This window comes from Mobula hypostoma, chromosome 5 (assembly GCF_963921235.1).
Source record: "Mobula hypostoma chromosome 5, sMobHyp1.1, whole genome shotgun sequence".
NCBI lineage: Eukaryota > Metazoa > Chordata > Chondrichthyes > Myliobatiformes > Myliobatidae > Mobula > Mobula hypostoma.
The window spans coordinates 171,563,077-171,578,605 of NC_086101.1; the positions used below are offsets into that span (position 1 = coordinate 171,563,077).

The 15,529-nt window shown below is 44.5% G+C and overlaps 1 protein-coding gene across 7 annotated transcripts in view; it reads right to left on the reverse strand.

The window, feature by feature from the left end:
- LOC134347182 (organic cation/carnitine transporter 2-like) overlaps window positions 1–15,529 on the reverse strand; it is a 143,620-nt gene that overhangs the window by 74,633 nt on the left and 53,458 nt on the right. Inside the window, exon 1 of one of the 7 annotated variants that reach the window (XM_063049431.1) lies at window positions 10,981–11,419. The exons of the other annotated variants lie outside the window; for them this stretch is intronic. Within the exon in view, the coding sequence (XP_062905501.1) occupies window positions 10,981–11,173 (193 nt within the window). The 5' untranslated portion in view covers window positions 11,174–11,419. Of the gene's footprint in view, window positions 1–10,980; window positions 11,420–15,529 lie in introns of those variants that run through there. 7 annotated transcript variants of the gene reach the window in all.

Genomic DNA, 15,529 nt, shown 5'->3' on the forward strand with positions numbered 1-15,529 from the left:
AGACATAACCCAACGTCCCAGTTCTTTGCATTTCCTCGGGACAATCAAACACATGGGTGCGAGTCGTTTAATTACTCCTTCGGGGATTAAGGGAGAGACCTTATCAGTAGACCTGGCCAAAACAATAGCCTTCTCCCATCTGACCGATCCCATCCTAATCTTTTCAAAATGGTTCTTTTCTCTTAACAGGGGGCCCCTAGCTTCATTGATTTCCACGCTAACACCGACTAGGTTTGTTAGCATATCAAAAGCCGGTGACCGTCTCAGTTCGCGTCGGTCATGATCAATAACATTCTTCCCCCTGGGCAGCCGGTAACTCTCTTTCATGATTCCACCAACTGTTTCCTCCAGCACCGCAAAATGTCCACCGGGGGGTACCTCGTGGGCCATGTTAAAAACCTCATCCCCATAACTCTTTTGCATCACCCCCCACTCCTCATCTGCGGATACTGTCCTTGATTTCCCTTTCTTCCTTAGCACTTCCTCATCCGCACAATAGCCTACTAGTTCCCTTGTCAAGGCTGTGTCAGAGAGAGCTGTCTCTGCAAAAACCATCAGCCCCTCGTCTCGCTCCTGCGTCTGCACAAATTCTTTCCTGGCTACTGCTACGTCCGTCCCAGCTCCCTCACTACCTCTTATCTCACTACACCCTGTCTCATACAAGGTTGGCAGAAATGTTTCAGCCAAATTCACCATCGCGGGCGGGGCCTCCATGCTGGCAGGCTGACCCGTCAATCTCACGACTGGGAACACGATTCCTCCGGCGATGTCATTACCGAGCAAGACTTCCACGTCTTTCATCGGTAATTCGGACCTCACCCCGATCGTGACTAGTCCAGAGACCAGGTTGCTCTGTAAATGTATCTGGTGCAAAGGGACTGACTCTGTCCCTTCCCCAACACCTTTGACCTCTACCTCCCCAGTCTGGGTCTCTGAGCTAAACTCTAATACACTCTTCAGTATTAGTGACTGACACGCTCCCGTGTCTCTCCAGATCCGCACTGGAACTGGTTTTAACCTCTTTTTCACTGACACCAGTCCGGCCGAGATAAACCTCTCGCGCCCTTCCTGGACTTTTTCAGACCTGTCCTTCCCTAGCGGTTCGCTTAACAGCTCAATACAGCCATTCCAAATTTCCGCTTTTCCTTTCCCCGTCTCCTTTCTTGGGGCAAAGCACCTGGACGCAAAGTGTCCGACTTTCCCACAATTATAACAGACGACCCCAGGAGACTTCCTACCAGACTGCTCCCGGTCTACCTTATCCTTTTCACTAGTCCCCGGCTTACTTTCTGACTTTTCCGGTGGACTCTCCCCGCCGTCCTGACTACCCTTCTGGTAGCCTTTACTCGGGGCAACCTTCATTTTATGCGTCAACGCATACTCATCCGCTAACTTAGCAGTTGCGGCTAATGTGGCTGCCTCTTTCTCATCGAGGTAGGGTCTCATACCCTCAGGGACACAACCTTTAAACTGCTCAATCAGGATCAGCTGTAGCAGTCTGTCATAATCCCCCTCTACCCCTTTCGAGGCGCACCAACGCTCACAATATGTTTGCATCTCACGAGCAAACTCCAAATACGTGCGGTCCCACCGCTTCCTCGCATTCCGGAACCTCTGCCGGTATGCCTCCGGGACCAACTCATAAATCCTGAGGATGGCCTCCTTCACCACCTCATACTTCTGGGCATCTTCCGCGGATAAGGCGGAGTAAGCTTGTTGGGCTTTCCCTTTCAGTACACTCTGAAGTAAGACAACCCACTTATCCCTCGGCCAGTCCTGACTTATAGCTACTTTTTCGAAGTGGAGAAAGTACCGATCCACATCGGTATCGTCAAATGGGGGAACCAGCCTAACCTCCTGGGTCGCCCGGAACCCTCCACCTTGGTTCGGCACGAGCCCCTGCTCGGCCCTTATCTTTAACTTCTCCAGCTCAAATTCCCTTTCCCTCTGTTTCTCCTCTCTCTCCAACTGTCTGTCCCTCTCTCTCTCTTCTCTCTCCAACTGTCTTTCTCTCTCTTGCCTTTCTACCTGCTTCTCTTCGTGTTCTAACTGCCGTACCCGGAACTCGTGCTCGAGTCTCAGTTTTTCAAGCTGTACCTGTACCGCGTCTCCAACAGGTTTTTCAATAGACACCTCCCCCAGCTCACCTTGGGGAAACACACCTTTAGATACATAGTGCTCTACAATAGCTCTGTGTATCTCCTCTCTCCTCATTGTCGACTTCACCTTAGCAAGATTCACCCGTTTGGCCACAGCTATCAATTCCGATTTCCTGGCATCCTCTAATGCCTCCAAGGTCGGCGCCTTTATAAATTCCTCAACCTCCATTTCTGCTGTTTGTCTTTTCTTTCTTTCGGGAATTTTAACCCAATCAATTTACTCCGTCCCAAATTTAGCGTTCAAAATCGCGGACGAGAACCCCACTTATGTTACGTACCCCGTAACTGGGTTGCCAAACCAGCAGAAATGGATCACTCAGTTGGAGTCTGGAGTACTAGAACTAAGAAAGTTTTATTACAGAAACAAGCAACACAGTAATCGAAAGGATAATAAATGCAACAGTTCAGTGATGATAAACACACATGTGCACAGAATTAAGATAACAGCATCAATCAAGCTCTATCGTTGTCTAGGGGTAAATGACCAATTTCAAAATGACTCAAAGTTCAGTCCAGTTTAGTAGTTCAGTTCGCAGTAATCGTTGCCATGGCGGTGGACAACGTGGGGGAAGAGAGAGATAGAATAGGAACAACTCATCATTCAGAACGGCTTCACTCACAGACCAGCAAGATGGCTCACAGACCAGCGAGATGGCTCACAAACAGCTTTTGGGCGGGTCCTTGGTGATGTCACCTGAGGTCACCGACTGTGACCCCTCCTCCAGATGCGGTCGATCCTCTGCAGTGAACCCGGCACCCAGGCAAGGGCGGACACACACCGGGTTCCCGCTGATCGTACCTTTCCACCCTTGTCGTTGTCTGGGACTTTTCACCCACTCGTGAGAAGCGCACCGCTTCCAGGGTCTCGTTACCTCAGGTGCCGTGTGTGTCTGTCTTAGCGAACCTGTCCCTTTTTATCCCCCTGCTGGGGTATCGCCTGTCCATCACTTCAAACAGTTCAGGGTTCAAAGGGGGGAGCCGCTCCAGACAGCTCTTCCTCCCACATCCCTTCATTACACATCTCCAGACGCTGCTCCATTGTTCCTTATCTCTCCTTCCCCTGAGGGCAGGTGGCAGACCAACTACTGATGCTAGCCCAGGCCAGCAAACATCTTAATTTTATGTGTATTCTCGTAACACATTATACACCAGTCATTGAAAGTGGGCATGCAGGTACAGCAGGCGGTGAAAAAGGCGAACGGTATGCTGGCATTTATAGCGAGAGGATTCGAGTACAGGAGCAGGGAGGTACTACTGCAGTTGTACAAGGCCTTGGTGAGACCACACCTGGAGTATTGTGTGCAGTTTTAGTCCCCTAATCTGAGGAAAGACATCTTTGCCATAGAGGGAGTACAAAGAAGGTTCACCAGATTGATTCCTGGGATGGCAGGTCTTTCATATGAAGAAAGACTGGATGAACTGGGCTTGTACTCGTTGGAATTTAGAAGATTGAGGGGGGATCTGATTGAAACGTATAAGATCCTAAAGGGATTGGACAGGCTAGATGCAGGAAGATTGTTCCCGATGTTGGGGAGGTCTAGAACGAGGGGTCACAGTTTGAGGATAGAGGGGAAGCCTTTTAGGACCGAGGTTAGGAAAAACTTCTTCACACAGAGAGTGGTGAATCTGTGGAATTCTCTGCCACAGCAAACTGTTGAGGCCAGTTCATTAGCTATGTTTAAAAGGAAGTTAGATATGGCCCTTGTGGCTACAGGGGTCAGGGGGTATGGAGGGAAGGCTGGGTTCTGAGTTGGATGATCAGCCATGATCATAATAAATGGCGGTGCAGGCTCGAAGGGCCGAATGGCCTACTCCTGCACCTATTTTCTATGTTTCTATGTTTCTATAAAGGACCACCAACTACCAGCTCCCCTCCAAGTCACAAGCTTTCTTGACTTGGAAAGATATTTTGATGTTCCCCCAATAAGGCAATCTCAATTACAATACCATAAAATATTATACTGCCACTGTAGCCATTATTTTTAAAGGGAAAATTGTTAGTGCAAGTTTTCTCCAACTTGGCACCAATAAAATTAGGCAAGACTATAACAAAAACTACTTCCAATTAGAATGATTCCAATAATTCCAACAGACTATTCAGTCCCTTTTCTAATTATGGTGAAAAATGTCATTAATTATTTTGTTTTAGCTTCCTTCCGTTGTGCATTTTCCCAAAGGATAGCATCTGGACTTGCCATCACTGGCTGGATAAATTTCCACAAAGCTGATCATCTCAAAATTGATTTTCTGGTATTTGATTACTTGACAGGCGTTCCCAGTTGAACAAAGAAGTACAACATTATCAGTGAAAAACTACATTGGTTCTGTTGTTAATTTTTCATTGACTGTAATTATAGAAAACACATTGTTGCACCTGGGTAACTTTCAGTAAGATAATTACAATAAAGAAGATAGTAATATAATTAGATAGTAATGAGAATGCAAAAACATGTAAGATTTATAATGTAGCACAGTGAAATCTCCATCCACACTCAGCAAGTTGAACCCATGGTTAGCATATTGATCTTAGAGAAATCTCACAGCTCAGTGACCATGGTTCAATTTTTGATTTCTGTGATGTTCATTCTCATAGTGACCACATGGGTTTTCCCAAGTTCTCCGGTTCATCCCAAGTAGACCTGACTACTGAAAATTACCCCTTGTGCTGATGAATGCTAAGAAAATCTGGGGAGAGTAGATGCAAACTGTGCTTACATCACATTCATGACTTTTCTTAAGATTTTAAGATGAGCTTTATTTGTCAAAGGGACTATGCATCAAAACTTCAAAACAGACAGTAAAATTAACACTAAATAATCTGCAGATGCTGGGGTCAAAGCAACACTCACAACACGCTGGAGGAACTCAGCAGGTCGGGCAGCATCCGTGGAAGCAATGAGTCGACGTTTCGGGCCGGAACCCTTCGTCAGGACTGTAGGGGGAAGGGGCAGAGGCCCTATAAAGAAAGTGGGGGGAGGGTGGGAAGGAGAAGGCTGGTAGGTTCCAGGTGAAAAACCAGTAAGGGGAAAGATAAAGGAGTGGGGGAGGGGAGGCAGGGAGGTGATAGGCAGGAAAGGTGAAGAAGGAATAGGGGAAAACACAATGGGTAGTAGAAGTAGGCGGAACCATGAGGGAGGTGATAGGCAGCTGGGGGAGGGGGCAGAGTGACATAGGGATAGGGGAAGGGAGGAGGAGGGAATTACCGGAAGTTGGAGAATTCTCTGTTCATGCCAAGGGGCTGGAGACTACCTAGACGGTATATGAGGTGTTGCTCCTCCGCCCTGAGTTTAGCCTCATCATGGCAGTAGAGGAGGCCATGTATGGACATATCTGAATGGGAGTGGGAAGCAGAGCTGAAGCAGGTGGCTACTGGGAGATCCTGTTTGTTTTGGCAGACGGAGTGGCGGTGCTCAATGAAGCGGTCCCCCAATCTAAATTGTTGTTTGCACCAATGACCAACACAGTTCGAGGTTGTGCTGGGGACAGCCTGCAACTGTCGCTACACTTCTGGCAGAAACAGAGCATGCCCACAACTCACTAACCATAACTCTATCATATACTGTATGTCTTTGGAATGTGGGAGGAAACCTCAGAGCCCAGAGGAAACCCAGGTAGTCATGAGGAGAGCAAACAAAATTGTTACAGGCAGCAGTGAGAATTGAACCGTCAAAACTGATCAATGCACTAATCACCAGCTAACCATGCCACCCCATACTGTATATTTTCACATATAAGCATAATGATCTTCCTCTTCAAAATAATAATATAAATAATTAAAATGTACACTCAGCACCACATACTCATTAATGCAAATATCTAATCAGTCAATCACGTGACAGCAATGTAATGCACAAAAGCATGCAGACATGGTCAATAGGTTCAGTTGTTGCTCAGACTAAACATCAGAGTAGGAGAGAAATGTTATCTAAGTGACTTTGACTGTGGAATGATGGTGCCAGACTGGGTGGTTTAATTATCTCAGGAATTACTGATTTCCTAGGATTTTTGTGCACTGCAGTCCCTAGAGTTTAAAGAGAATGGTGCAAAAAACATGAACCATCCAGTGTGTGGCAGTTCTGTGGGTGAAAATGCCTTGTCAATGAGAGAGGTCAGAGGAGAACAGTCAGACTGATTCCAGCTGACAGAAAGGTGACAATAATTTAAATAACCACGCATTACAAGAGTGGTGTGCAGAAAAGCATTTTGGAATGTACAACACACTGAACCCTGAAGTGCGTGGTCTACAGCAGCGGCAGACCATGAACATACACTCAGTGGTCATACAGGAGATAGCTAATAAAGTAGCCACTGAGTGTATAACATATCTCCTAGACACAAGATGCTGGAAATCTAGAGCAATACACACAATGTGCTGGAGCTCATCAGGTCAGGCAGCATTTATGCATGGGAATAAACAGTTGACATTTTGGGCCAAGACACGTCAACTGGACTGGAAAGGAAGGGGGACAAAATCAGAATAGTTTTAGTCATAGTCATAGTCATACTTTATTGATCCCGGGGGAAACTGGTTTTCGTTACAGTTGCACCATAAATAATTAAACAGTAATAAAACTGTAAATAATTAAATAGTAATATGTAAATTATGCCAGGAAATAAGTCCAGGACCAGCCTATTGGCTCAGGGTGTCTGACCCTCCAAGGGAGGAGTTGTAAAGTTTGATGGCCACAGGCAGGAATGACTTCCTATGACGCCCTGTGTTGCACCTCGGTGAAATGAGTCTCTGGCTGTATGTACTCCTGTGCCCAACCAGTCCATTATGTAGTGGATGGGAGACATTGTCCAAGATGGCATGCAACTTAGACAGCATCCTCTTTTCAGACACCACCGTCAGAGAGTCCAGTTCCATCCCCACAACATCACTGGCCTTACAAATGAGTTTGTTGATTCTGTTGGTGTCTGCAACCCTCAGCCTGCTGCCCCAGCACACAACAGCAAACATGATAGCACTGGCCACCACAGACTCGTAGAATATCCTCAGCATCGTCCGGCAGATGTTAAAGGACCTCAGTCTCTTCAGGAAATAGAGGCGGCTCTGACCCTTCTTGTAGACAGCCTCAGTGAATAACAAGGTGAGGGGAGGGGAGGAAGAAGTACAAGGTGGCAGCTGATAGGTGAAATTGGAGAGGGTGAAGTAAAGAGCTGGGAAGTTGATTGGTGGAAGAGATAAAGGCTTGGAGAGGGGGGAGTCTGACAGGAGAGGGGGGAGTCTGACAGGAGAGAATAGAAGACCATGGAAGGAAGGGAAGGAGGAGGAGTACCAGAGGGAGGTGATGGGCAGGTAAGAACAGAACGTGCCTATACTTTAGCCATTTTTGTTCCATTTCTTGTCTAAACAATAATGCTTAAGTGCACAAATCTTCTCTACATTAATTATACATAGCTCTCCTGTTATTGGCATCTCGTTACATTATTCAGTACACCAGTGATTTTCAATTGCAGCCGCCTGAGTGTTGGACACAAATCCACCTACTCATTGTGCACCCAGGAAGAATTCGACATCCTGTCAGTCATTTATCCTAGACTGCAAAGATCTATGGACATGAAAGTGCTATCAATCAGCAACGATCAGGGAGTGCTTTGAAGTGCCACTTCAAAGTGCAGACTCCTTTTGAACTCAAGTGCATCTGCTGCTTTGATTATTTTCATCACCAGTTGTAGAGTATTGGGAGCTGCTGCATGAGAACTGATAACTACTCTCTAGGGGTCACCAGAAGGTTCAGAATATGTTTAACTCTACAGTGGACTGACAACTACTGCATTTGTTCACATCACATATATATGTGGTGCATTTATACATTACACAAAAAAGGTTATAGCATTGCAGAATTTTGTTGTTACCAATAAAAATTCGTTTAAACTATTGTTTAACAATTTAAGTTAAAGAAGCAATTACAAAGCCCTGGCTGAGATATAGCCATCATCATTAGCGGCAGAAGACTGGAGGATGGCTTACGTTGTGCCATCATTAACAGATGAAGGAGCTATTCCTAAAACATTGAGTGTGGGTGCTGAGGCTCGTTTCCCTTCTCCCTGATGGTAAGAAACCATGGTGAGAACATCAGACATAGAACATAGCACATTCCAGATGCTCGTCACTTTGTGTAAACAATTTGCCCCTCACATCTCCTTTGAAATTACCCTATCACACCTCAAATGCATACCCTCTGGTATTAGACATTTCGACCGTTGGAAAAAGATACTGTCCATCTACTCTATCTTTGCCTTTCATAATCTTAGAAACATCTATAGATCTCTCCTCAGCCTCTGCCATCCAGGTAAATCTTTTCTGCAGCCTCTCCAGAGCCTCAACATGCTTCCTATAGTGGAGTGACCAGAAGTGTATGCAATACTCCAGATGCAGCCTATCTAGAGCTTTATAAAGCTGTAACATAACTTCCTGACTTTTAAACTCAATGCTTCAACTAACAAAGGCAAGTATGTCATATGCCTTCTTAACCACCCTACCAACCTATTTAGCCACTTTCAGAAAACTATGAACTTAGACCCCAATATCCCTCTGCTCTTCAACACTGTTAAGGGCAAGATGCTTAACGGTGTACTGTCTCTCTATATATGATTTACCAAGGTGCCACACCACACATTTGGCCAGGTTAAACTTCTTCTGCTACAATCTGCCCATATCTGCAACTGATCTATATCCCATTATATTCTTTGCCAGTCTTCTACGCTATCCACAACACCATGAACCCTCGTATCATCTGCAAAATTACTAATCCACCCATCTACGTTTTCATCCAGGTCATTTATATACATCATCAACAGCAGAGATCCCAGAACAATCCCTGCAGAACATCACTAATGACAAACCTGCAGCTAGAATAAGTTCCTTCGACCACTCTCCTCTGTCTTCAATGGGCAAGCCAGTTCTGAATCTGAATAGCCAATTCACTCTCGATCCCATCCATCTTAATCTTCTGGATGAGCCTTCAGTGAGAGAGCTTGTCAAATGCCTTACCAAAATCTATGTAGGCAACATCTGCAGTTCCACCTCCATCATCTAGTCACCTCATCAAAAAAACTCAATTAATTTCGTAAGACACAACTTCCCTGCATGAAGTCATGCTGAGTCTCCCTGATTGGGCCAGGTTTTCCAAATTCTCATAAATCCTAGCCCTAAGAATCCTCTTCAGTAACTTTCCTACCACTGACGTGAAACTCACCGGTCTATAGTTTCCAGGATTCTCCCTAGTTCCCTTCTTGAATAATGGAAAAACATTAGCAACTTGCCAGTCCTCTAGGACATTGCTTGTGGCTAGAGAGGACACAAAGACATTGGCCAAGGCCCCTGTATCTCTTTGCTTACCTCTCTCAATAAACTAGGATTTATCCCTTCAGGTTCTGGGGACTTATCCCCTTATTGCTCATTAAGAAACTCAGTACTATCTCTTTCTTTACTTCAAAATGCCCTAGCATATCTATACACTCAGCACTGATCTCCCTTTTCTCCATGTCCTCTCCTTGGTAAATACCGATGTAAGTAACTCATTAAGAACCTCACCCATATCCTCAGTGTCCAAGCAGATGTTTTTGACTGATCCTACCCTCTCCTTAGTTATCCTCTTGCTCTTGATGTATGAATAGAATGCCTTGGAATTATCTTTAATCCTGCTTGCCAATGATTTTTCATAGACTTGCCCAAAAACAGCTGTTCCCAATGAAAGCTTCCTAGCTCCTGCCGAATGCTCTCATAATTTGCCCTGCTCCACTTTAGTACTCTCCCACAAGGTCCACACTTATTCTTATCTGCAGCTATATTAATACTTAGGGAGTTGTGTCACTGTTCCCTAGCTGTGCACTCCCTGAAAGGTCAACCACCTGTACTGAACACCGGGTCCAGTACATCCCCTCCTCTTGTATTATCTACATGTTGATTTAAGAAACCCTACAGCAAGCACCTAACAAACTCTGCCCCATCTAAGCCTTTCATACTAAGGTCCAGGTTTGTATTTGGGAAGTTGAACTCCCCTATGACAACAACCCAATTGTTTTTAAACCCTTCCTTACTTTGTCTATATACCTGGTCCTCAATGTCCTGGTGGCTATTGTGGGATCTGTAGTATAATCCCATCAGAGTATTGCACCCTTCCTGTTCTTGAGTTCTACCCATATAGTCTTAGTGGATGAGCCCTGCGTTATATTCCTTCTGAGTACTGTACAACTATGGTATTGTCGTTGATTAATAGTGCAACTCCCCCACCTCTTCTACCTCCCTCTCTATCTTTTCTAAAACATCCAAATCTTGGGATATTAAGCACCCAGTCCTGTTCCTCTCTCAGCCAAGTCTCAGTAATTGCCACAACATCATAGTCCCGTGTACCGATCCATGCTCTACCCATAATACTCCTAGCGTCAAAATATACACACTTCAAACTCTCTGTCCTACCACATCTTTTACTTTTCTCCTGCCTATTTTTACTGGCCATGACATCTACCTTCTTCCCCATACCTCCACATTCTGACCTGTTGCTCTGGTTCCCAACCCCCTGCAAAACTAGCTTAAACCCTCCCAAGTAGCACGAGCAAACTTATGCCCAGTATATTGGTTTCCCTCCAGTTTAGGTGCAGACATCCCTCTTGTACAGGTCACCCCTGCCCCAGATAAGCTTTCATTTAACCCAGAACCTGTAACCCTTCCCCTCGCACCAGTTTTTCAGCCACACATTCACCTGTACTCTCATACTATTCCTGCCATGACTCGCATGTGGCACTGGCAGTAATCCAGAGACTACTACCTTGGAGGTCCTGCTCTTCAGCCTGTTTTCCTAATCCCTATACTCACTGTGCAGGACCTTAACGAGGTTTTGTATTGATAGATGCTCTCTCCTTGGGGCACTGTGTTTTGAAGATGCCTTGATGATATTGATGTTGATGGAACTCACTGCATCTACAACCTTCTTCCACTCTTTCCAGTCCTGAGCATTGGATCCTCCGTACCAGACTGTGATGCAGTCAGAATACTCTCGACCACACATCTGAAGAAATTTGCAAGTCTTTGGCAGCACACCAAATCTCCTCAAGCTCCTAATGAGGCAGAGTTGTTGGTGTGCCTTCTTCGTGGTTGTGTCAACATGTTGGGCTCCAGGATAGATCCTTTGAGATGTTCAGGTACTTGAAGCTGCTCACCCTCTGCCCTATAGTCCCATCAATGAGGACTGGTGTGTGTTCTCCTGACGTCCTTGATTTGCTGACATTAAGGGCAAGGTTGTTGTTGCAATGCCACTTATTTAGCTAATCTATCTCACTCTTGTAAGCCTCCTTGTCACTACTTGAGATTCCGCCAACAAAAGTCGTGTCATTGGTGAATTTATAGACATTTGAGCTGTACTTAGCCTCACTTAGAGAGACTAGAACAGCTGTGCCTAGCGTAGAGAGACTGGAACAGCGGGATAAGCCTGCAAACCGCCCCTGTTGATGGTCAGAGAGAAGGAGATGTTATTACTGATCCACACTGACTGTGGTCTCCTGATAAGGAAGTCAAACATCCAGCTGCAGAATGAGGTACAGATGAACAGGTTCTAAAAGCAGCTGATTAGTATTGACTAAATGATGTTGAACACTGAGCTATAATAGATAAATCAACGAATAGCAGCCTGACATAGGTTTTGCTGTTGGCTAGGTGTACCAAAAACAATTGGAGAGCAGCTCTAGACCTGCTTTCAGTTTCTAGGTCCTTTTTCAGTTAGGAGTTAATTCTGGTCATGATGTCATGACTAACCTCTCACCCTGCTCTTCTTGGATACTAGAATGATTGACGCCCTTTTGTAACAGTGAGAGTCTGAAGATGTCCTTGAACACTCCAGCCCGCTGGTCGGCATCACTTGCAAGAGTTCAGCCTATTGAAGGATATTCTGACGTCAGCATTCAAGATAACGATTATAGAGTCACTAGATGCTGTGGGGATTTGCATAGATGTAGTGTTATTTTCCCTTTTAAAGTGTGCATAAAAGGCATTGTCTTTACCAGGGAGTGAAGTATCACGGCTTTCCATGATGTTAGGTTTTACCTTCAGGGAAATAATAGGATGCAAACCCTGCCACAGCTGTCATGCATCTGATTATGGTGCTAACTTCACATGGAATTGCCTTTTCACTCTCACAATAGCCTTCCAAAGGTCATAGCTGGACTTCTTGTAGGGTTCTACATCATTGGTCTTGAACACCACAACATTAGCCCTCAGCAGACTGTGAATCTCCTCTTTCATCCAGGGCTTCTGGTTTGGGAACATCCATATATTCACTAAGACACACACTTATCCATGCAGGATGAATCGGAAATAGGACTGGAACTGTAATTGGAATTGGTCTATTATTGTCACATGTACTGAGATACAGTGAAAAGATTTTCTTGCATAGATCAAATCAATTTCAAAGTTCATTATGATAGCACAATGAAAAATAATAACAGAAGGCAGAATAAAATATAACAACTACAGAAAAAGGGCACTGCAGGTAAACCATAAGGTGCAAGATCAATGAAGGTCTTAGAATGGTGGATAGATGCTGTCCTCGGATCCGGTGATATATGCTTTCAGACTTTTGTATCTTCTACTCGATGAGAGGGAGAAAAAGAGAGGATATCTCTGGTGGGTGAAGACTTTGATTATATCGGATACTTTACTAAGGCAGTAAAAATATAGCAAGACCATGGAGAAGAGGCTGGTCTCCAAGATATGCTGAGCTGTGTCCACATCTCTCTGAAGTTTCTTGTGGCCGCAGGCAGAAATGTTTCCATGATGCATCTGGATAGGATGCTTTCTATGGTGCATTGATAAAAATTGGTAAGGGTCGACAGAGACATGCCCAATTTCTTTAATTTCTGAAGGAAGTAGAGGCATTGCTGAGTTTTCTTGTCCACGGCATCTATGTAGTTGGACCAGGATAGACTCTTAGTGATGCCCACTCCTGGGAACTTGAAGTTCTCGACCTTATCACCTCAGCACCATTGATGAAGACAGGAGCATGTACACCGGCTCTCTTCCTGAAGTTAATGAATGACCAGCTCTTTTGGTTAGCTGACAATGAGGAATAGGTTATTGTTACTAAGCTCTCTATCTCTTTCCTTGACTCCAACTCACCATAATTTGAGATGTGGTCCACTATGGTGGTAACATACGCAAACTTGTGGAGTTACAGCAGAATCTAGCCATGAAGTCAAGAGCGTAAAGGGAATAGAACATAGACCAGTTGGGCCAAAGGGTCCTTTTCCAAGCGGAATGATTCTGCACCTTTAATAATTGGCACATCTATAAGACTGAGTATGTATAACCTGTTGAATCTTCCTGAATGTTTTTTCATTTTAATATTGAAAAAGTGACCATGTGTGAGAGACACATGAGACTTCAGTTGAGAGAATCTGGAGCAACATGTGAGATGCTGAAGGAATCCAAATGGTCAAGCAGCATCTATGGAGGGAAAAAGACAGTCAATATTTGGGTTGAAACCCTTCATCTGGACTGAAAGGTGGAGGGGATATAACCAATCAAGCTTGAGGTTATTTTATCAATTCAATGGAAATTGGATTGTTTCAAAAGTGAAAGATATAGCCATTTGGAAAGAAAAGATTTTGCAGTTGGCAATTCGAAATGAAAAGATGTAGAGCAGGCAGAGACCCAGAGCAGGGTGTCCAAGGAGAGGAGGAGTATTGCAGGTGGGAGAAGGGGTCATCAGTGTGGGATGTTGGCAATTGGAGATGAAAAGATCCAAAGCATTGGCAATCTCAGATGAAAAAAATCCAGAGCAAGTTCTGAAGAAGGGTTTCCCTACAAGAATCCCTACAAGAAGTCTGAAATGTCGATTGTTTATTCATTTCCATAGATGTTGCCTGACCTGCTGAGTTCTTCCAGCATTTTGTGTGTGTTGCTTTGGAAAAAAAGAGTGTCTATCTAATCACATTAATAGGAATCAGATTAGGTTTATTGTCACTGACATCAGTCATTGATATTTGCTTTGTGGCAGCAATGCAGTGCATGCATAGCAAATAGATAGATAGACAGATAGTGCAAAAGCATATGCACCATATTAACCCAAATGAAAACAAGGAGTGCAGAACACAAACAAGAGAAAATCTGCAGATCCTGGAAATCCAAGGAATGCACACAAAATGCTGGAGGAACTCAGCAGGCCAGGCTGCATCTTTACCCTTATGACTACATCTTTACAACTATACCCTTTTCCATAGATGATGCTTGGCCTGATGAGTTCCTCCAGCACTTTGTGTGAGTTACAAGGAGTACAGACATGAGTGAGAAACCATCATATCAGATATGCAATGTTCCTGTAGTTTGGTTGCTGTTCGGCAAATGTTGTAAGGCAGCATCCACGGCCAGTTAGCACTGCTGCAAAGATATTATGCCCCAGCTGGAGAGATATGACTTGAGACTTGTGTTGTAGTACAAAATCAATGCTTATGTCTCTCAAAATGAAAGCCATTCGGAAAAAAAGACAAAGGGCTTGCAAGATCAGGCTTGTTATCTGACCAGTCAATTAAGTTAATTACAAATGAGAAATTGTAGCGATTTTGAATCCACAGAAAGAACAAGGGGTAAGATAAAACTGGAATGGAACTATTTCCCAAACATTCAGAATCCTAAAATAAAACAGAGACAGATTGCTCTTAGGCTAAAAATCAAATTGGTAATAATGGTCATTACTAGTTTCAAAAATATATTGGTTTTATATAAAAACACATCTACATCATAAAAAAAACCTAACAAAGACTGTGAGAAAGTTAGTCAGCCCTGAAATTTTAGGTGCAACCCTCTCTTCAAAGCTGATACCTTGCTACTCACAATTTCTGACATTTTGTGTTTCTATGTCCTGTTTCATAGAAACATAGAAACATAGAAAATAGGTGCAGGAGTAGGCCATTCGGCCCTTTGAACCTGCACCGCCATTTACTATGATCATGGCTGATCATCCAACTCAGAACCCCGCCCCAGCCTTCCCTCCATACCCCCTGACCCCTGTAGCCACAAGGGCCATATCTAACTCTCTCTTAAACATAGCCAATGAACTGGCCTCAACAGTTTGCTGTGGCAGAGAATTCCACAGATTCACCACTCTCTGTGTGAAGAAGTTTTTCCTAATCTCGGTCCTAAAAGGCTTCCCCTCTATCCTCAAACTGTGACCCCTCGTTCTGGACTTCCCCAACATCGGGAACAATCTTCCTGCATCTAGCCTGTCCAATCCCTTTAGGATCTTATACGTTTCAATCAGATCCCCCCTCAATCTTCTAAATTCCAACGAGTACAAGCCCAGTTCATCCAGTCTTTCTTCATATGAAAGTCCTGCCATCCCAGGAATCAAGCTGGTGAACCTTCTTTGTACTCC